The following is a 23,960-nucleotide window of genomic DNA, read 5'->3' as shown; positions in this document are numbered from 1 at the left end:
TCTATCTATCTATCTATCTATCTATGGGAATAAGAAATTCTGTAATTGTAAATGACATGGAAATTTATAAATATAATTTTTTTGAAAATAATGAACTTTTTCATGCAGATGCTCAAACTGATTTGTAAAAACTGCAATGCAATTTCCCTTGGCCTACGTTTCTATGTTTGGTAAGGACTGAGGCTAAGATTTTGGTTAAAACTTTTTAACACATTCTTTAATGCTAGTATCTGAACTTCTTCTTTTAAATCGTACATTGATAAAAAAAATTGTAAATTTTGTTGAAGTATAAAACTGTATAATAATACATGATTAATAATTAATAATTTTTATATCCTTTTATTTTAGATTACTGAAAGAAGAAAATAATGATGTTGACAAAATTAACTTAATGGTACCTCAAACTAAATGGCTGATGTCTCTTTTCAGAGGCTACTTGTGACACTTACAACAAAACTCAAAAACCACTCCTTAGGCTTACGTGGTGATGTCGTCATTGTCAAGGACGTAAAACACAGGTTAATTTTAATGCTTATGTATGATATTTGTAGTTAAAGTTATTATGTCAGTGATATAAATGTTTTACAAGAGAAAATTGTACTTAATACATGCTATAATTCCATGATTAAGGTATCCTACAATTCCTTATACTCAGGGACTGAATAGTAGTTTGATTATTTTTTTTTGTATAGGTTTTTTTTCACTGAGAATGGGGCTCATCATAATTTCAATTTTCAAAGTGTGTATGAAACTTTTAATTGAAACAGTTTTTTCCCTAAAAATTTTCCTAATGCAGAAGTTTAATCGTATTTTTATTTAGTAAACTATCAGCTTGTTCAAATCATATATTTGATGTGTCATTCTTGGTGGCTGGAATGCCACAAAATTGTAAGTTACTTTTACATGTTGCCTTTCTTTATTATATATCATCTGATCTGAGTTAAGCTAGGAACATATTTATTTTAATGCACCCCAAACTTTGACTTGCATAATTTTTAATCTAGTGACAACAACAGTTATTGCCAATCAAATTACTTCTCTTCAATCTTAATCAAAAGCTTTTTTAAGATTGAAGAAAGCAGGATAGATCTTCTTGACCCACATCTTTTATTTAATGTCATTGGTTTGTGCCATGTCAGCTTCATTTAAAATCTTTTACCATCTAAATATCTCCTTTCTTTAAGGTGACGGTATACCTTTATTGTATCAAAAAATCAATTTTTTTTTATTTGCCATAATATATACTAAAGAAATGATGTTCTTTCCAATGGTAAAACTATTTATTTATTTTTCGAAAGGGAATGTTGACTTTATCTAAATAACTAACCTTTTTTATACCTTCAAATTGAATAGGAGTTACGAGTGAATGTTATTAACACTTATCATCCTATTGAGTATGATTTTTCAAAATACTCAGTCAGTCTTTATTAATAATAAAGTTGAACAACCTTCTGAACATTCATCGCCTCAGAACTGTGAAAGTATCACCCTTATCATGCTTAAGAATACGGTAACCCCCTTCAGGGTCATTTTTTTTTAAAAAAAATCTTTTTTTAAATTTTGATTCTTTGACATAATTTCATGATATTTTCTAAAAAAAGAATTAAAAATATTTATTGTTAAAAGATAAAATGAAGAAAGATAAAATGAAGAAAAATCTTCTTTATCTTTCAGTGTTTTCAATAGTGTGCTCAAAGTTTAAAATTCCTTAAATATATTTAACCTGTATAATAATTAAAGAGAGTTATGTAGAACGAATAAAATATTGTATCTCTACATATAACATAGGAAACATTTACACTTTAATAATCTATACAAATATATTATTATTTATCATCTATACCTTTTTAATTTATTTCTTTATTTTTTTCGTTTTTATCCTTTTATTTTATGTTATCCTGTTGTCTGTTTAACAACAACTAGACCCAAAGTTCTGCGAAAATGCTTTACCTTTAATTTTAAATATAATATTCAGGAGTTATTAATTATTTATAACGTTTAAGTGGGTGTAACCATGATGCAGGTAAAAGCAAAGATCTTTGATTTGCTTTTTCTCGAAATAAAATTTTCAGTCGTAACGGTATATATTTTTGTCGAACACTCCCCTTCATCTTGTCGAAATTGTACGAAAACAAGTTTGTTTCGACAATTATATCTTTGGCTACAAAGCTTTTTCTAACGCAAAAAGTGAGGAAATATCAAGTTATTGATCTATCATGCTTAAAAATAGATAAATCTGTCATAAAACAGCTATTGTAACACAAAATATGCTATATTTTTGGAACCACATGTTGTTTTGAGTAAAAAAAGCAAAGTTTTTTAGACCTGAATAAGAGCTTCGCATTGATGTTTTTTTCAACAAACAAAAATTTTACTGAGGGAGTGTTTGACAAAATGAACTGGAAGGGTGAATTTTTGTATATAATTTTTTTTCTACTTTTTGGATTTTTTTTATGAAAATATTTTATCATCATTCTAGAGATAATTTATTTGGCTTTCAGAATATATATATTTGCTAGGGTTAATATAGCGAGTAGAGGAGAATTTTAAATATACTGAGTGTGTCTCAGGGGGTTACCGTATCCTTAAAAAATGTGATATTTTAAAAAATCTTTAAAACACTTTTACGTAGTTTTGTTTTTTCCTATATCATTTGTTACATTTCAAATTTCTTTTACAAAACTACAGAAGCAGGGTGTGTTTTAAAAATATCTCTGTACTTTTTACAAGGTAAAAAGTTTAACATTATTTTTATACCATTTGATAGATATTTAAAAATGCTTTTTAGTGATGTATGAATGCATAAACTTTGATTTATTATTGCTGAAAAAATCCAGATTTAAAAAACATGCCCAAAAGGCCATTACCTTAAAAGTCTAAAGTTGATCTGGGTGTTACCAGGGCTTGATTGATATGTTATAAGGTGACTGCCTTGCTTCACAAAGAAGTTATTGCCAATAATTAGTTTGTTAGCAACTGCGAAGTCCAGTAATCCTTCACCATCGTTGTTTCTCTCACCAAATTCATGGCTACCATATACACCTTCATAACCACACCTACATGACCATTTCAATCACCACAGGTAATCACAATGTTGTTCTTCTCAATCTGCAAAAATTGATTGCATATTGTCGTGAAATTTGTTTTTTGAATTTTCATCCAGTTTGATGAACATACTCCAAGAAATTGTCAGAACATTTTGGTCTATCACTAGCTTCAGCAGCATTATTCTATCTGACACATACTTCACTTAAAAAACTTTTGTAACTGGCCACTCAGACAACAGAATACCAAACCATTACAACCCACTGTCAATCCAAAAGAACTTACTTGAAGTCTTTTTCAGTAAAAAATGGGACAGAAGCACCTCTCCAGTACACCTTTAGTACACAACAAAAATATCAATACCTCTCCTACTGGCAGTTTCAACTATTTCATCCAATCCCCTCATTATGCAGACATTTAATGTCACTACTTTTAAAAATCAACCTTACCAGTTACAACATTTTCAACAACATTGTCCCTGGTTCACGAGAAATCTTATAAAAACAGATGTTTGGAAATCAATTTATGGCAGGATGCTCTTCTTGTCGTCAGCGTGTTTGCAGCACCAGGGTTGACACCACACTTTTTTATAAACAATGCCAAATTTAAACAATCTGCCCCAAAATTTTAAGCAATTATGAAACAGTTTGCCTGGGCTCAAAAGTAAACAAATTAACAAACTTGACTTTAATCCTTACTATAAACAACCAGTTCTTCCTCCTGGTGCTTTAAGAGTTTCTAAGTGCGTTGCTCTCCTTTGAATTACTATTTTGGAAATTTTAATGTTCTTACTGTAAATACTTGGACTCATTTTAAAATACTTTGGAAAGTGCATCTCTCCATCAACTTTGTGCTAACCCAGTTGTACCAATCCAACAATTAACTGCTTATTCTTGGACAGGGACGAGAAGCACTTTTCCTGCCACCAGAAACCCTGTTTGCCTCTATAGAGTTACTGACGGTCACAACATGATCGTAGGGTTGGCGTGTGTGGGAGAAGCTATGTTTTTCGTTAAGATGCATGTCGTTTCAAAACATGTTATCACCAATAAAACAAACTATACAAATAACAGATGCAATTAAAATTAAAACAAGACGTATGATACACGTGAACAACCTCGCGAAGAAAGTTTATAAAAAGCTGTCTATCAAATTGTGATTTCTGTTACGAGATCTTCTTGAACGAAAAATTTCTCGAAATTTTAATTTTCGTTGGGTCAGCCTGGAGTTAACTGACTGACAGGAAGAAGAAAGACCACAAGCTGCACCTAAAATTTTCGAAATTCAGTAATCCCCCCCCCCCCCTCAAAAAAAAGGACCTGGTATAAGAAAGTCACTCAGTGAGAAAAAGAAAAATAAAGAAAAATAATATACGATGTTAATTGTTTAAAAAAGGAAATGGCTTTAGTTAAAAAATACATATTACCAGAACTGTCACTCTTGTACGCTTATGACGCGGAGACAAATAAGAGGAAGAGAATCGAAAAATTTACGTTTTTCGGAGTGTTTCCGAAATCATATTTCACTATGTGGGCGTGTCATTAGCGTAGCGAAAAGAATTTCGCTCTTGTCTTTAATTATATAAGGTGTAGCGTCTTCGTTTTTCTCTTACATATTTTTGTGGAAATTTTATTTTTTGCAGACAACTTTCCAGGCATTTGGGGAGACCTTAACTCTGCCTACATTCACTTTGGAAAACTTTGGTGGAAACACCTTAACTTTACCAGTTAGTTAAATACATCTTTTCAACACTTATCTTTTTAAACAATATACAAGATGCAGGAGGTGCTTAAGCAATCTCGCTATTAAAAATGCACAACTATGAAACATCGAAAATGCAACCCAATTCTACAATTTCTGCTAACAAAAAATACAGCCTATCATTCACGGTTGAAAGTTGCACGATTGAAACGTTTATGGTCTTAAATGGCATTTAGTTGACAAAAAATTAACATTTTGATGTCACTATCATGTTCAGCATACTTTTTTTGTTAACTGTGCCAAATTTTGTCGAAAATAAAGTCATTTTAATTTTTGGACCAATTTTGGCCTATAATGACATTTAGGTGATAAAAATCGAAATTTTGATGTCACCATCATGTTCAGCATACTTTTTTTGTTAACTGTGCCAAATTTTGTCGAAAATAAAGTAATTTTAATTTTTGGACCAATTTTGGCCTAAAATGACATTTAGGTGACAAAAATCCAAATTAATCATAATTTTTTTGTTAACTGTGCCAAATTTTGTCGAAACTAATACCAATTTTGGCCTGAAATGTCATTTAGATGAATTCCAAGTACTTAGAGAGTTTAGTTAGAAGTTTAAATCTGTGACGTTGCGATTGACCATTTGGTTAGTTAGTTACGAGTTGGAAACACACCCTCGCAGGCAAGATAGTGAAAAGAAAAAAAAAGTAAAAATAGTGACCAAGATGAGATTCGAACACACGACTACTCCCGTGTCGGTGCTCAGAGAGGCAAAAATTTCCATTCTTGTAGAACAAATTTGCGTTTTAATACAAGCTCACGAGCTTGTAATTAAAAGAATTCTCTTATTTTAAATTGATGAATGTGTAGTAATTTAGGAACTTTGAAAATTTTGAGTTGGCACTTAAAATGAGTATTTTGCGTTCTGGTGCAGGCCTCGTTAAAGAAGAGTGTGTTAGGCATTTTTAACATCTCTATAATAATAGCCGTCGTCTGTCTGTCTGTTCAAAAGGGTTACCGATATTCCTTTGATCTTTCCGCGAATTTTTAGAAAACAGGGGGTTGTTTAATGGAAAACTTTATAATTAATTGAACTAAACTCAAGAAATTAATTTATTACCTTAATTAATTTAATTACTTTAATTTATTGCCATAAGTAAGAAAAGTAAATTTAGTGATAAAAATGAATGCATTATTTTAATACGCCATTTTTAATAATAATTACCCCCGTGACCTCAATCGCCGTTTTCGCTCAGAAGCTACAGAAAACAATCTCTATAATAATAGCCGTCGTCTGTCTGTCTGTTCAAAAGGGTTACCGATATTCCTTTGATCTTTCCGCGAATTTTTAGAAAACAGGGGGTTGTTTAATGGAAAACTTTATAATTAATTGAACTAAACTCAAGAAATTAATTTATTACCCTAATTAATTTAATTACTTTAATTTATTGCCATAAGTAAGAAAAGTAAATTTAGTGATAAAAATGAATGCATTATTTTAATACGCCATTTTTAATAATAATTACCCCCGTGACCTCAATCGCCGTTTTCGCTCAGAAGCTACAGAAAACAAATGGGACAGTTTGCTGATAGTTTTACTGACTTTGTTTTGACCGCTCGCACATAATACACCAATCAAAACACTTGATTGTTTAAAAAACCAATCCAAGACTTTCGCGGCTTGGGCATGCCAACGAAGAAACATGAGGACCGAAACATGATGGCCATTTTTGTTTTTAAAGTAATGGTGGGTCAGTGCTGTTTGTAAGTCTGTTTCAATTTTTGTCTACTATAAGCTTTTTATTTTCGTAATATTGTTTTTTTGTATGTTCTAAAATGTTAAGATAAATACATTGTCACGTTTTTAGTCACGTACAGATCTTAAACGCGCCAGTTTTGGATTTTTGGCTAGGAACGAAGATTTTGGAGGCTAGCTAGCTAGAACCTTACTTATTACTATTCTGTATGGTATAACAGCTTTTATCCTACCCAACATTTATTTTTGTGTTGAGACTGTAGCCATTTAGCTAGCTCCTATCTTTGGCTAAAAAGTGAGAGTATAAAAATGCAGTTTGGCTACAACAATATTCTTAAACAAAAAGTGTTATGCTAAGTGCAGTTAGCTAGGTACCTACATCTGTTTTTATTTTTTCCTGAAAACTTTTTGTGCAAATAAAATGACTGACAGATTATTTTTGCTGAACCGGTAATGACAGGCTGTTCCCTGTGTTTTCATTAAAACCGATGTTGCAATGAAGTTTTTTTGGAAAGGGGTATTACGCGTATACGCCTGTTCAACTCTGTTTTACTATACTAAGCGGTTAGCCCAGTGTTAACATACTGTTGTTTTTGGTAAAGGCTGTTACGCCTATACGCATGTACAACATGGTTTTCCTGTACTAAGGGGTCAACCCAATGTGACAATTCATTTTTAAACTTTCTCGGTAATCACGTCTGTACGGATGTGCAACAATGTTTACTTGGACTAACCGCTCAGCCCTGTTGTGTTTTTTTAAACAGAGTCTGTGAAAGTTTTTTCCAAAGGCGTATTATTCCTATACGCCTGTGCAACACGGTTTAACTGTAGTAAGCGCTTAGCCCAGTGTCACGATAAATTTTTTAACTTTCACAAAAACTTATTCCGCAAAATAAAAAAATATTGACTTATTGTTTTTGCTATGATGGGGTACCGACTGTTGTTTGCAAACTGTGTTTTTATTTCAGCTATCGTTGCGGGAAATGTTTTTTGAAAAATATGTTACAGTCGCAAGACTATAATGGTGTATGCGCTTCACTTAATTTACGACATACTGTATACCTGTACTAAAGTGCTCCACCTGGTCGTGTGGCACAGTTTACGGCTCTTATTAAGCGCTCCACAGAGTGTTCAACGTCAGGTCACACCTTGACTTTGGCCTACCCCGGCGTTTTGACACCGGGGTAAGCCAAATGCGAGACGCGTTTAAGTGGTATAAAAAGGATGGGCGGACCCGTGGATTTTTCCACGGGCCATCGACTATCTCTATAATAATAGCCGTCGTCCGTCTGTTCGTGCGACAAAAGCGACTTGTGTTAACCACGCACGAAATACGAAATACAAAATACGCAGGGACGTGAAACCCGTCGGGCCCCCACCGGCACAGGGACAATTGCCGTTAAAAGAAAGGTCCAATCAGGAGCGGAGTTTTATATAATGACCAATCAGAAACTGAAGCTCTTTGTATTTCTTAGCAACGATTTTTACGTTATCGGTCCTCATTGCTGGAGAAAGAAAAGTTTCTTAACTGTTTGCTTTAATTTTTCTTTCTGATACTTCTATTTGTATTCTAACAAGATTGCAGTTTCTTTTACTTTCTGGTATTTTTTTTATTTGTGTACATGTTTTTTCACCTATACTTTATAGTTAGCTAGCTAGCTAGCTACTAGCTAAGCTACCTGTTCAGCCACCTAAAGATTTGTATTAGTTTTATTTGCCTCTTACTCAGGTCCTCTAGCCATATATTAATCTTAAACAAAACCAATTTTAAGACTCTGGCTACCAATGTAGATGTTAGCTAACATTTCTGATTTTTGTGTTAACTTTGCCAATCTGATTTTTACTTGGTTGTGAACTGAGGTTAGCTACCTCTAGCTAAAATGTAAAAGTAACCAAATACAGTTGGCTGCAACAGAATTTTTAAGTTATCTTTTTCATACTAAATGCAATTAAGTAGTTAGCTACCACTTTACTGTAGTATAAAATTTAGCAAAAGTCAAAAGTTTATTAATGAGACACAGAGTACCTGTGCTATGTATCCCCTGTTGTTAAACGACGGTCTGTTTCCTGTGTTTTTATTTAAACTGAAGTATTTTGGAAAAGGCTATTAAGCTTATAGGCATGTGCGACACATTCTACCTGTACTAAATGCTAAGCTCAGTGTTAACAATGGACTGTTTTTTTTTTTGTTACGCCTAGAGTATGTGCGATGTGGTTTACCTGTACTAAGGGGTCAGCCCACTGTTACAATTACTTTTTAAACTTTCTCGAGAATCATGTCTGTACGGGTGTGCAACACTGTTTACCTGGACTAACCGCTCAACCCCGTGTTGGTAATGGACTGTTTCTTGTGTTTTTATTTAAACAGAGTCTGCAAGAAAGTTTTTTTAAAAGGGTATTGTCCCTACACGCCTCTTCAACTCTACTTAACTGTACTAAACGCTTAGCCCGATGTCACGATTAATTTTTTAACGTTTACTGAAACTTATTCCGCAAAATAAAATAAGAGGAGTAAATGCGGTTTGTAAACTATGTTTTTATTTCAGCTTTTGTTGCGGGAAAGTTACTTTTTGAAAAATATGTGACGTTGCAACACTATAATGGTAAATCCGCTTTACTTGATTTACGGCATACTTCATACCTGTACTAAAGCACCCACCTGACCGTGTGGCATAGTTTACGACTCTTATTAAGCACTCCTCAGGGCGTTCAACAACAGTTACTTGTGGCGTTTTGACGCCAGGTCTCCCGGCTAGTTGAATATAACTCTTCAGCACAGGTCAAAGCTCTCTAAAACGACCAAACCTGCCTATATCCAAAGCGACCAATGACCCTAAGGTTTGGCTCCCTAATTGCAGCACAACCTGTACCTAAGAGTTAAATAAAATAAATTTGGTCACTGTTAAACCACATATTTTTTTTTGTAGTGGTAATTTTCTTGTGTGTACTTGCTATTTAAATGTTGCATGATTACATTATTTGTTTCAGTCATGCCATTCTCGTCATACAGAAATTTTATTTTTCATGCACAGTGGTTTACATGCTTCATATTCTTATGTTTGTATTTAGATTAGATATATGTACTTACACAAACAGGAGAAATCGCTGAAGTTGTAGAACATTGTTCATTAAAATGAGAACTATCATATAAACCAACTTCTTAACAGAAACTTTAAAACATTTACTTGGACTTGATAAACAGTTTTTTTGTGTTACTTTTATTCATCTCTTCCATCCTCAAAGAAGGGGATGAGTCTGTTTACATGCTTCATATTCTTATGTTTGTATTTAGATTAGATATATGTACTAACATATTTTTTTTAGCTGGTTGGGTTTGTTTCTTAATATATTTTATTGATAAAACACAGTGACCTGAAAGACTGTGTACATGAATATGCTACCAAGCTTCGTTGAATAAATATGGGCCTCTCATTAGCCCATGTAAGATCTATCGGAGTTCACCTGTCTCAACAAAGTTGTAACATATATCGCATTTGTTTTTTGAAGCCTAACGAATTTTTGTGTGGTTAGCACGACTTGCTGACAAAATACAGCTATTATTAACAGAGAGACAACATAATAATTATCACGAATCCTCTGTAACAGTGATGTGCAGATAATTCTTTTCAATTTTTTTTTCCATTTTTATCTCAGCAACCACAATGTGTATAATAAAACTACCAATGGTTCAGGTTGCCATTACTCAGGACAACAAGTTAATTCTGGACAATGATGTCAGCCATATACTGTATATAGTGATGGAAATAATCTATGTAATATGATTTACGATTTTTTTGTGTATGACGTAAAAGTATAATACAAAATTTGCAGTTGTGCAAAGGTGAACTAAACCCAGGCCTATGCTACTCAGGCCTATGCAAAATTCTTATTATATACAATTTGTTTTTAGGGCAGCTAATATTTAATCCTGAACATCCTTTGCTCGCACCTGATGTTATATTTGACAACAAATCGTTTTTTCCAGATATTCAACTGATTGAGGTAGGGTTTTGGAAATAACTTTAGTGCGCGCATTGCTTTATGAGTACATAAAACATTTAAATGTTAGCTGGTTTTTGGATGTGTGCTTGTTTGTAGAGGATATTGAGGTTGAAATTGTTCATATTATGCTCTTACTCTGATTTAAGCAAAATTAGTGACGTGTAAAAAAAAGATGAAAGAAGAAAATCCAACCCTAAACCTAAATTTTTTTCTGAGGTTGGAAACTTGATAGATGCTCAACACGTTGCTCATTTTTAACTTAATTTTTAACTAATTTTTAAGTTGGTTACAATAAAGAAACAGGTGTATTTATATAGTTTGATAATTTATTTACTTATATTCACAGCAGCTACATAACACAAAGTGTATTTAAATATTTTATGATAAAGGGTTGTCAGCATTGTTATCACTTGTGCATGTATCTGTTACATCGTCAATGGAGCTTTTACTTTCCTTGTTGCATTTCATTAATGTTCCAGTGTCTAAAAAGTGAAATAAATCTCTTGTTTAGTCATACTGTGAAGAGTGTTTGGTTTAAGCAACAAAAAAACAAATGTTTTGGAGCTAAAGTGTCTAATAAGATTTACAATTCTGTTTAAATATTCCCAAATCTTTCAGTGTTTAACGGATAAATTTTTTTTCTGATTTTTTTTTTAGTTTTTACAATAATTTTTTAAAAGTTCGCAATTTGTTTAACATAGTTTTTTTAATGGAACTTTTTTCTAAAAATTTTTTACTAAGAATTTTACCTATCGTGTTTTCGACTGTAGAAATAAGAAACCCTAACAGAAATAATATCTTGTCTGTGATATGACTAACAAAATCACTTCGAACTGAAAATGCACAAAATGTGTAACAAGTAGAAACAGAGGCTTGGGTTAACTACTAGTTTTTATCCGTTTTTTGTAAAATTTTTTAACTAGTCTATAAACAAAAAAACTTAAATCAACACAAAGTTATAATGTTGTTAGGGCTTTGGCTCTAAAACTTTTGTAATAAAAAAATTTATTCTGAATGCTTATTGCCATCTGACCCTACAAAAACTTGATCATTGTATCAAATATTTCTAATTAAAAGAACTGTACAAACTAACCTTCAGGCGGTGCATGCTTTGCTCTGTTGTAGCCATGGTTAATAGCAGTTTTATGTACTTGCAATGGTGGTCCTGTTTCATCTAAACATATAATCACTTCTAAAATATAACAAACTGTCCCGATTATTAAGACAAGTGTTATTATTTTAATTTTGTTTTGTTTCTGAATTTACAATTTACACATAAACAACAAACCTAGGAAAATCGTGTCAACTATTAATTCTTTATCTTGCGATAATAGGTCAATTCTAAATAAAAAGGATTAGTGATGTGATAAGAAAAATATGAGATGAATTTTAACTTCAACAGTCTTTATTTTGTGCTATAAAAGACACACAATATCATGAAATTTATTTCTATTTTTGCACAATATAATTCTTGTGGAGTTTCAGGACTAGCAACTTCGCGTAAATTAGTTCTCGCTAAAATTAATTTTTATTTTCAACAAATTTCTTACAAAAATTAAAGGTATTCACTTACCTAGAAGTAGCCATTATATCAAACCAAATGAAATGAAGTTAGTTTGCTGTGCTTACTTCTATTTCCTATTTCTGCTCACTCTTACAAACATTCTGCCCAAACATCTGTATATATACACACTTTCTCATTGTGGGTAAAAAAATTGTTTATTTTGTTGCTAAAGATTACCATATAAGAATATTGTATTGTATGTTGCAGGGAAGTTCCAGGAAGAAAAATTCACCGAAAATACTTGTTTGTTGTAACAACACAGATTGGTTTACTTATAGGATTTATGATGCTTTTAACTTTTTTTTACTTTCTCTTTGATTTGTTTTATTTTGTGATAGGGATCAGTTACATTAAATGACATCATTTGTTTGTCTTTATAAGTTGTGTTTTTTTGCATAAAAAATTACATTTTTTTGTAAATTGAAACTTTTTTATTATCTCAGTTTCGATTTTAGGAAAATTTCCAAGATAAAATGTTTAAATGAGGATGTAGAATGTTATCATTTCTTTGTTTGCAAGAAAATTCACAATAAGCATACTTGTTTCTTTACTGGGAAATGTTTTCCATTTTTATTAAATTTAGAATTAACATTATTTCTACAGTGTTTATATTTAGCAAATATTGCTCCGTGAAACCTAAAATGAAAAAAAACAAGAAGCCCTGGGGGCTCTAAGAATTTCCGCTCGCTACCAAAATATTTGATGAAAACCTGCTAATTCGTAGTGTTATTGTGCTAAACATTCGAAGAGGTTTGGTGCATGAAGCTCCGAAAATAAAGCACACCAGTGACATTATATCTTACAACAACTGCAAACAAAACGAAACGTGTCGTAATAAAAAATACAGTCTATTATTCATAGTTGAAAGTCTTGCGATTGAAACGTTTATGGTCTTAAACGGTATTTAGTTGACAAAAAATAAAAATTTTGATGTGACCATCATTTCCAGCATACTTTTTTTATTAAATGTGCCAATTTTTGTCAAAAATAATGTAGTTTTAATTTTTGGACCAATTTTGGCCTGAAATGACAATTAGGTAACAAGAAATCAAAATTTTGATGTCACCATCATGTTCAGCATACTTTATTTGTTAACTGTGCCAAATTTTGTTGAAAATAAAGTAGTTCTAATTTTTGGACCAATTATGGCCTAAAATGACATTTAGGTGACAAAAATCAAAATAATTATGTCACCATTATGTTCAGCATACTTTTTTTGTTAACTGTGCCAAATTTTGTCGAAAACAAATACCAATTTTGTCCTGAAACGTCATTTAGATGAATTCCTAATAGTTAAGGAGCTTGGGTACGAAGTTTACATCTGTGACGGAGGAAAGTGAAATCCCAGGGTCGATTTTTTCTCAAAAAATGCTCCGAAAGTAAAAAACGACGGTTTTAAAGAATTTCCTACGCCTTTGGGCGCGGAAATTCAATAAAAGTAATTTTTTTTATTTCCCTTATTACCTAAACATTTTGAGTAAAAACTGCTTTTTTTTTGTTCTTTCCCTTTCCAAAATATATGTCATAAGCATATGGTTAGGAGGGGGATTAAAACTTACCTACTGTGAGAAAACAAGTTCAGAAAGACCTTTAAAGTTATATCTAGGAATCCTATTAAAAAATCTTTATTCGTTCTCCAGTTTAGAATGATGCAAAATTATGACGTCATCGAGTAGCTCTATCGAATTTAATTGTTGTTATCGAGAATAATTATAGTAACTAAATATTAAAATTTATATTAAATGTTCACAACTTTCCAAGCTTTTCATAAAATTAACTTGTTTTTTCTGGTAGTTAGGTTTACTAGTTTTTAAATATGGACCTTGTAAAGCCTTCTTATAGTAGAGAGCATGCCACAACCGACAAGTTGATGTAGCCAAAATGTATTCATAAAGACATTTGTTATGAGACCAAATGATAAACTGTCACATTGTGTCATGTATGAGTAATCGTTGTAACGGCTTCAAAACAGGGAAAAACCCAATTATAAAATTACTATTTTATTATTTTTTATACTATTATATTACTATTTTAGTTACATCGTAAATTTTGCATGTATGAAAGTATGTTGCATGGTTACTACATTCAGAGACTACATACTGTATTTAAAATGTGGATTCAAACACAAACCATGCTAGGAAATATTCATAGTTAGAAAACAAACTTAGAATATTGTTCTCATTGGAATTCAGAACGAAGTTGAATTTTACAATTCTACATAAAAAATAAAAACAAAAACTCACCTAAATTTAATTTATGAAACTTTTTATGCAGGTTTAAATTTTACGCACCTTTTTTTTGCATATTTAAATTTTCGTGTACTCTTTGCATAGGTTGTAATCCTTGAGTATTGCACATCTTTCAAAATTGGAGTTTAATATTTTTTTCTTAGATTGGCGCTAACCAAACCCCATAATATTGTGTTTATTTAACTGTATAATATTTTTTTATTATAAATCGTGAGAATCTCAAACATTTAACGCGCCCTCTAATTTTCCTTGCGTGCTTAAAATCTATTATATTTCATTTTCCCCTAATGATTAACGTGCAGCTTGTAAAAAACAAAAGAACTGTCAACTTTTAGCCTAGCAGCTCTATGGATGTAAAACTTTAGGATGTGTCTGTTATCATGTTTCGAGCTTTTTAAATATAAATTTTTCCCCTAATTATTAACATGCATTCAGGCTCTATAATTTTTATAATTGATTAATTTTTTTTTAAAATCATTATTTCTAACCAGCCCGTCAAATTAGGAAATTTTCTGGTAATAATATATGGCATTTTAGCATCACAAGCAATCCTTGTAACTCAACTGTATTTTCCGTAAAAACATTATGGTAATCAACATTATCACATATAGTGGACCAATAATGTATTTATTTTGTAGACAATATATTTCGAAAATTAAATTGTCATCATCAGGTTTAAAAACAAGATAAAAGAGTTAAAACCGTTGTAAAAAGCTCTATATTACAAACATCCCACACATAATCGTATTATAACCACACTAAAAAAATCTGTAAAAAATTGGGAAATCGTAAAAAGTTAAAACTCCCAAAGGGGCACGAAAAAAAGCATATTAAATTTTTGTTGTTAATGTACGGCTTCTATACTCGTCCTTTGAGTTCAGATTCCGACATAGCACGATGCGCATCGTGAATACGAAATTTGATATACTACATTGCTTTTCAGAATTTTTTCTACGGGTTGTTTCAAGGAAGGTAAACACGCTTTTGTCTTTTTGATGATTGCCACAAATTTGCGCGGAACTTCCAAACGTTTCAACACACCTTTAAATTTGTCTGTCACTCTATACTGTATATACTTTATACTCTATACTCTATACCTCTATACTGGATGAAAATCATTTCTCCGGTACTTCATCATCTTTATTATCTGTTGGTTTATCATTTGTATCGAGAATTTTACTCAATGTTTTTTCTATAAAAGGCTCAAAGAAAGATGGCGGATATTGGTTATTCTCGAGTAACTTCTTGGCTTTTTTCAAGCCAGTATCAAAGATTTTTTAGGAAACACAAGCATAGAAGATTCTCTATATCAATCCAGAATTAGCTTACCTTTTATAAAGTACTGGGGCCAACGCATGGTAGTTCATCGTCAAACCCGTGCCTGTGGATTTGATATACCACGAAGAAGATAAACAGCCATTGTTTCTCGTGATTCTCATGTCTAGAAATTGTAAAATAGCGTCCATTTTATGTTCGATGGTGAATTTGAGATTGGGATGAAATTCGTTTATTTCGTTCAGCTTGTCATCAATCTCCGTTTGCTTCATATCACGTAAAATGTCATCCATGTAACTGTATTTGATTGAAATTTTTTTTAATTTGACTTTTTAGGGGTTTACCGCTTGGAACACGAGATCTGATGAATGTCTTGTCGCTTTAATAACTGACCTTTTTGAAGCTTATTTGAAACATCAACGCTCTGCAATATTAGAATATCCACAAGTAAAAAATTCATTTGAAGAATTCATGAAAACTACCAAATTTGGATCAAGATGTGAAATTGATATCCTTAAGAATGGGCCTGGGGTGAGTAAACCAGATTTAGTTTTCATTCCAATTGGGGTATTTTCTTTTTAATGTTATGGAGTGGAATCTTTTTTAGACCTTTAATGACGTCATTAAATTGATGATATCCCTGGATGTTAATTTTTCAAAACTACCTCCTTATTTACAGCCAGTAAGTTTAATGTTTGACAAAAGCTTTGATAACTTTTTCGTTCTATTGTCTGTGCTTTTAGTTTATTTTTATTGATTTAAATTGATTTGTGTCCTATGTGAACATAACAATAGTAGACTTTGGTCAATGACAAGGTGATACAATTTTCTGGTATATAATTTTTATGATAAGGTATATAATGTCATAAAAACTTTTATTTAGCTCCCCTTTTAAGAAGTCTTTAGCGAAACAAAATGTTATTTAGCACCCTCTCTTTTTGACCCTAAGCCCTCCTTAACAAAACAAATTACAGATGCATTGGTACCGGTTTTAATCAGCTGCAAATTTGACGTAACGTATTAATCTTTTAGTATCAATTGTTTTTAGAAAAATGTTGGTGATAATTGTTGTTGTCTTTCGTTTGTGTTTGAGCCACCAAACTTGTCAACAATTAAACCTGTGTTGGAACTATCTCCAGCAGTTGAAATGTGAGTCATTCTTTGACCCAAAAACAACAATCACATTTTGTGGATATGTGTATAGGTTTTTTAGTGGTTGTTCCTTGTGATGTTGGTTAAATCTCCATGTGAATATTGTAAAGTGATTCGGAGTTACCACGCGTCCTTAAAACTCCTCAATTTTCCTCAATTTTGAAAAAAAGTCCCTAAAGCTCTCTAATGTTAAAAATTCGCCCCAAAACTTCTCCACAAGGAAAACAACTTTCTCCTTGAATCTCAATTTTCCTTAAAAAACTGTTTTTTTGCCACATCTTTGTATTTTCAAATGCAATACTACACGGGTACAGAATTAATTTGTGGCGTTACTTTTAAAATGTCAAGTGTTTTCAACTTCCATTGAAAAATCTGAAAATGTTTTAAAATCTCTTAAATTTTTTTATACAAATACTGTCACCTCAAAAATGCTTGAAAATTCTCAACAAAAGTTCTCAAATCTCTTCAAATTTGACTCTAAAAAAGAATGGCGACCACCATGTTATAGCAAAGTATTATATACATTTTACTGTCAGTTTTTTTTTTGCGTATGCTGTGTTAAATTCCACTGATTGATCTATCTCATCATTTGGATCATGTAAAAGGGAGTTTAGTTGTTTTTCTTTTGTAGTGCGTTGGGTGGGATATCTAACTTGAGAATACCTCCATATGGAACTTCAACGTTGGTATCATATACTAAAAAAATATCTGACCTCCTAGAAAACACAGTATGGTGTTTATATTTTTAGTTTTTATATTTTTAGTTTGTTGGATTTCATCATCTTACTTTCGTTTTTGTTTGTTTATATACATAAGTGTTTTTGTAAAATGCAGGTAAGTGACGTCATTGAGCGGTACGAAAGAAGAAAGTCACTAATCATCTTGCTGCTGTCCGAGTTAAATGGGTAAGTGTATTGTTGACACATCAGTGATTTATAAGGGAATTTAGAAAAGACCCACGAAGGAATTAGGGAATTTCCGTATTGAGTTGACACAGCATTTCTCATTTGTATGCGACTATGACATGATAGTAAATTTTAGACTGTTTCGGATTGGTAAATTGAATATTTAATTCGTGTTATGCTGAAAATTCCTTTTAACGTTATTATATACTTCACTTGAAAATACTGTTATCAATGTGGGTCCTGTGTTCTGAATGTATACATTAGATACCTACCCAATTTCCCTCACATTGCATGAGCTGACCGATAGCTGTGTTAAATGCACTTGCTAAACATGCTCGCGCAGCGAACCAAACGACGGACCTTGTGATTACGAAGCGAACTCCATAACCACTAGGCTTCGCGTTTGATGTGTTTGTTGTTGTTGATGTTATTGTTGTTGTCGTTGTTGTTGTTTGTTTTGTTGTTTGCTGGTGTGTTATATATGTGAGTAATGATAAACTAAAGACTTAATTAAGAAACATAGAGTTGTCCAAAGAATTTTGTCAACATGGGATAATATTTGGTAAAACAATCTAAAGTTTTGTTTACGCTTTAGTAAAATATTTCTTAACCCAATGCGTGCGATTTCATGTTTCTTTTTTTGTAGATCGGTGATTGAATATGACACTGAAACATTTTGTGAAGCTAGTTTTCTGTTAGAAGTAGAAGGCTTTCATTTCATTCTGATTGGTAAATATTTTTTATTCTTCTGCCTACTGTTTTTTGTGTTCAGTTGTTTCGGTATCTAGCGCGAGCATAGCATTGCCATATTAAGTTTGGAGAGTTTAATACAACCTTTAGTTTGTGATGCTGTGTTGCTGTTTTGTTGTTGTTTTTGAGACGTGTATTCAAAATATATTGCGTCTCAAGGGTTAATAAATTTGTTTAAAAAAGAGATAATAACACCCTTTTACCGCCCGTTTTAGCGCCCACTATTACGTTATTTGTAGAATGTTGTTGATGTTATTTTGCATGGAGAAAGCTATAAAAATTCACGGAGTAAACCTAAGCTAAATTTGGAGTAATTTTTTACACTTTAAACACGTGTTGATAGTTTAATTACACCTTTTACATATTAGGGTAATTAAGAGGCGTAACGTTTACAATATTTCTTCATGATTTGATAAGTGCATATTCGTTTTCTCATGAGAATAAACTTATCTAATTAGGGCTAATTTTATATAGTGTTTGTAAAACAGGATGAGTAGCTGTTGTTCATATGTTGTACGGAACCCACACCCTTTAAGCGTGGTAATGTAATGTGAAGTAATATATAACATATATCAAATATAACAAATAAATTCTATACTTACTTTAAAACATTCAATTTGATATGATATTGTTTATGAGGGCATGGGTAAAGATAATGGTTCAAGTTCATGATTTCCTTCTAGCCAGGCGATTGTTGTTAATTTAACATGATCCAAACGTGAAAAATCATATTTACCTAATTTTTTTACCCGTAAAATCAACGTCAAAGGAAAAAAAAACGTCTGAAAATATATACCCTTAGAGAAAAATTGTTTGCGAATGAAAATATTAAAAAAATTTATATTTGCGAATCGGACCTTGAAAATTCGGAATAAGCTATTGTCTTGCTTATATCCAATGTCTAATTAAACTTCATAATTAATTGACAGAAAAAATAGAAACAAGTCAGTTTAAGGTAAAATGTGGAATAAGAAATTACAATTATCCATCCTTGTTTAAAAATTCAGAGTTTAAGTAAACTACTGTATAATATGTACGTTTACTGTACACTTATACAAGGGTTAGGGTTAAGTGAGGCGGCAAATTGATTGCCTTGTTTATTCCATTTCTAAGAATTTACACTTTACCAAACTAATGGAATAAAAAAATATGCTAATACCCCTGACAATGACACTTAACATCACTCTTCAAGATAGTTTATCAACCTTATTCGATATCTTAAACTTTTTTCACCTCGAGCCCTTGAGTCCTTTGAGAGTTCGCGGTGGTGATAGGCAAGTTTAGTTGAGTTTCTTAGTTTGTAACAACATTGTTGATTTTTATTTTTACTTTTTACAGTGATGTTAAGCGAACAATTTCCTCATGAAGAGCCATCCATTGCACTTCAACCAATCTACCAAATGTCAAACCATGTTCACACCATGTCAGTGAAAGATTGTACACATGATCCACACATGTCTAGTGAGCAAATACTCACCTATATCAGGTTAGTGCAACGTTCACAGTTAATGGCTGTTCAAATCGAGGTAGTCAAACTTCATTTCAGCTTGGTGAAACGATTACAATGTTAAGGTGGTAGTAAACCTTTTAAAATATACAACCTTCAGTTGTTTTAATGGGGGCTATCAAACTTCCATATGTCAAAATTCAAAAGAACCAGGAAATATAGAGTCATTAATACTTCACCTTCTAGACGATCGAGAAACAGTCTGAGCATGCTAATAAAATAAGCTTGGTTCGTCAACATGCTTAGTTTACTAGCATATCTGTACTGGCAGGGATTTTAGATAAAAATAGCAGAAAATAAGTTGTTGAAATGATTGACCTCTATTAGACGGATTCATTATCAAATCACAACCACAACCTTGAATCAACAATATTTGAGACAACACCCTTCTAGGTTCCTACCTTCACCAAAAATCGAATTTGTACTTGTGGTTTCTGATTTCAAATGTACTTTTCTTTAGAGAATCGGTGAATAAAAGCTTGCAAGAGTTCAAAAAGAATTCGCTTTCATAACCACGGGAAAATTTACAACAAAGAGAGCAGACGAAAAACACTATATTGTCTCATATGTGAAATACCTTGTTACCAGATTACTGAAGTCATATTGTTAAGTTATCCAAAAGAGCAATTGGAACTATATTGCTTTTATTATATCAAGTTATACAATATATTTTAAATGAAATAAAAAAGTATAAGGCGTTATTGTTTTGTTTTCAATTTTGCAACTGTTTGTTTTGTAAGGAGCATCCGTTCCTTGAGAAATGAAACAAAGAAATAAAAATGAGAGTTTCTCAATCCCACAGAAATAAATTATTTATATAAAAATATGTAAGCAAATTGGTTTGGGTTTTTATATTCGCTATGGAAAAAAAGAAAAACGCTATAAAAGCTGGTTACAGTTCCAGATCCACATTTACATAATACAACATGTTTGCGACACAAGGTACACTCATCGTTGCTTTGCTAGCGTATGTAGCATGGGCACGAGGTAGGTGTTTTGTATATTTGACTCAGCAGTGTATAAAAATGCCTTGTTTAATCTTCTGCGGTGGTGTACGCTATTTTGACTCTAAGATGAAGAACGTAATGTCATGTTTACGTTATTATTTCGTAGGAAATGTATTTGTAGGATTTTTCTTCGAATGCTTCTTCGTAAGTGATGTTGACAGATGTCAGTCACTGAGCGCTAAAAACAATAAAAATCTTAAGTCTGATGTTAGAGATAGTGAGAATTTTAAATTATGAGAATTACTCTTACGTGGTGACCACCACTACTCTTGGAGAAAACCCCTAAAACTCCTGGAAATTGAATACACTCATGAAAAAACCTGGAAATTAGCCAAGAATGGGGAAAATTTTCTAAACCTAATGTTTTCAGTTTTAGTTATCAGGCCATGACAGTTGTATGACGTCTGTTTTTCGTATTTTTGGTCAGCTTATCTTGAGATCTTCAGCAGTAGGGAGAGGATTATAGTATGCATATCGGGATTAACATGAATGCTTTTGTGAAAGAATAAACATTCATTAAAGTAATATGTAAAATATGTTACCTTTTCATGCCCGCAAAAGTTTACCCCTAGGAATTTCATGTTCCTTCGTTTGCAAAAGTTTACCCCTAGAAATTTTCACGTTCCTTCGTTCGCAAAAGTTTACCCCTAGGAATTTTCACGTTCCTTCGTTCGCAAAAGTTTACCCCTAGGAATTTTCACGTTTCTTCGTTCGCAAAAGTTTTGCAATCGCAGATTTTTTTGTGAAAGCATAATTATTGCGAAAGTTTTGCTCTCAAATATATATGATATAAAAGTGATAAAAAATCTAAATACTTACAAATAAGAACCCTAGTCTTGTTTAAAGTTACCCAAAACAAGGCTGGTGTGTTCATTTTTCGCATTTTAGGAGATTATTCAGGGGAATATTTTAAAAACTTTTGCCTAATCTTTAGATTCAATAATAGTAGGTCCTCCTACGTCATAAAAATATATTCCCCTCACTTCTGGTGCTTTTAGAGGAACTAATTTTGTTGCAAAGATCTTTTTATGAATTTTGAGGTTTTTTTACTATTTCGCAAAATTTAATGTGTGTGAAATATTTCAAGGCACTTAATTCTCGAGAATAAAACCCCACTGTGTCAACTACGATCTTGGAAAGCTATTTACAATTTATGTTTTTTGAATTTGAAGTCCCAATTTTGTCAAAAGCACTCCTAAAATATTCCTAGAAAACTCCTTTCTAAAAACGAATGTCCATTCTGCTGCAGGTCAAAGTATTAATCGGTATAGTTATGTAGCTGTATTTTTTTGAATTGTCTTTTTACTTAGATGATCAAGAGTCTTGGATGCAATATAATCGCGACGTTGAACAACCAGTAAAGAGAGCTGACATATACTACGATTATCTACACAAAATGAAACCAGGGAGAAAAAATAAAATTTCTTCCAAAAACTCATTTCTGAGCTATCTGTTGACAACAAAACTTCATGGGGTGGGCGAGAAAAAAGAGATGAACACTGCAACAGTGTATGGTGCAAATGGAATTCCGTGCCAGCATGGTACGAACCAGGATGATACAGCTTGTAGTTGTCGCAAATTGGTGTGTCATCGGCAAGCTGGTTGTTCGCACGAATCAAGAATTTTTAATATGGGCTTAAGATGTTTTGTGAAGCGGCCATTTTATTTAATTGATATGTTAAAAATGACGGTTAACGATTGTCAATGTGATTTTTATTACTTATAACATATATAGAATTGTGTGTAACTGTTGCTTTCGTTGAAGTAAAATAAACCTTATCTTGAACGGTAATTAATGTGTTTTTGTTTGTTTAAATGTAAGAAATATCTGTGCTCTTAGGAATGTAATAAAAATGCGCATTCCCCATGTAGATGCAAGTGCCGAATTCCAACGGCCCGCGACGAAGTTTCTCGCGTTTAAAAAAAAATAGTCAAAAAGATAAGCTTCAAGAGCAGACCTTGGCAATTTCTACATCCGTTGCTCAAGCAATTGTGTCACATTTCTTGAACAACCGACAGTCACCATTCGAAAAGACATTGGTTCGTTCAGTCAGCCGCCTCATTAGGCCGAGAATTGATGAACTAATTCCTCGCATATGTAATGCGTGATACTAGCTGCAGAATAAAAAAGTCGGTCCACCAACCTATAGTCGTTGCTTATTTTAAGATACATTCCTCCTTTCACGCAGATTTCGTGAGTTCGTTTTTGCTATTTTCTCCACTTTCTAACACTACTATCGCTTTACTTAATTCTGCTTCACTGCAACCACATCATGCCACATTTCATTTCAAGTCTCTCTCAAGCCAACAACGCACTTTTCACACCAGAGTATCAATGACCAATGAATAATGTATTATATTACCAGGATTGAAAATACACTAAGTACGCTGTCAACCTAATTTCACTACTATCCGTGTCAGCAACCTCGACTCCAGATCCATCAGCGAAGTAATCAATTCTTTAAATTTTAAATTTTTAAATACCTGCATATTATGAACTAGCATCCCTCTTTTCTTGCTGCCAACGGTCACATTCGCCGTTCGATACCTATAAATTACTGATAAAATTTATTAGCGCATTTGAGCGATAATGTTACTTGCAATCAAGGAACAAAACAGTAGGGTTTAATGTTGCAACCTTAAAATAACAACAAGTGGTATAAAAAAAACAAATGGAAAAATTAAAAGTCTCTTTTTCTCTTTCTGCCATTGGGACCTGGGGAGGAGGTCCTCCTTCTGGTTCTGTTAATATTAGGGCGATTACTTGGGCGGTATTTATGAATGGGCGCTAGCAGTATCAGTTACCATAATGGTACCGCAGCTGTTGCACCACGAGCATCCGAAAATTAAAAAATTACCACTGTCTTGTCGTTTCTTTAGGGTTTGTTTTGTGGCAGGGTCGTTTTCTCCAAGCCGTGTTGTATATACTGGCACCGTCCATTTCAGAATTAACTTACCACAATATTAGACGTTGCAGCCCTTGAAATTAGAATTTTTTTACGTCCGTAATAAAAACTGCCGACGTGAGATACATTTCAACT

General features: G+C 32.4%; 1 protein-coding gene across 1 annotated transcript; it reads left to right on the top strand.

Annotated features, from left to right (window-relative positions):
- Positions 1–311: 311 nt before the first annotated feature.
- LOC130657364 (BRISC and BRCA1-A complex member 2-like) lies at positions 312–22,711 on the top strand. The gene is made up of 12 exons (XM_057460347.1): positions 312–518; positions 821–888; positions 10,419–10,510; positions 15,935–16,129; positions 16,206–16,280; positions 16,647–16,747; positions 17,382–17,478; positions 17,585–17,655; positions 18,302–18,384; positions 19,744–19,891; positions 20,373–20,899; positions 22,230–22,711. Exons 1-11 carry the CDS (start codon positions 409–411, stop codon positions 20,422–20,424), a joined length of 1,092 nt encoding a protein of 363 aa, XP_057316330.1. The 5' UTR covers positions 312–408; the 3' UTR covers positions 20,425–20,899; positions 22,230–22,711.
- The last annotated feature ends 1,249 nt before the right edge of the window (positions 22,712–23,960 follow it).

This window comes from Hydractinia symbiolongicarpus, chromosome 9 (genome assembly GCF_029227915.1).
Source record: "Hydractinia symbiolongicarpus strain clone_291-10 chromosome 9, HSymV2.1, whole genome shotgun sequence".
Taxonomy (NCBI): domain Eukaryota; kingdom Metazoa; phylum Cnidaria; class Hydrozoa; order Anthoathecata; family Hydractiniidae; genus Hydractinia; species Hydractinia symbiolongicarpus.
This window is presented reverse-complemented; position numbering and strand designations above follow the sequence as displayed.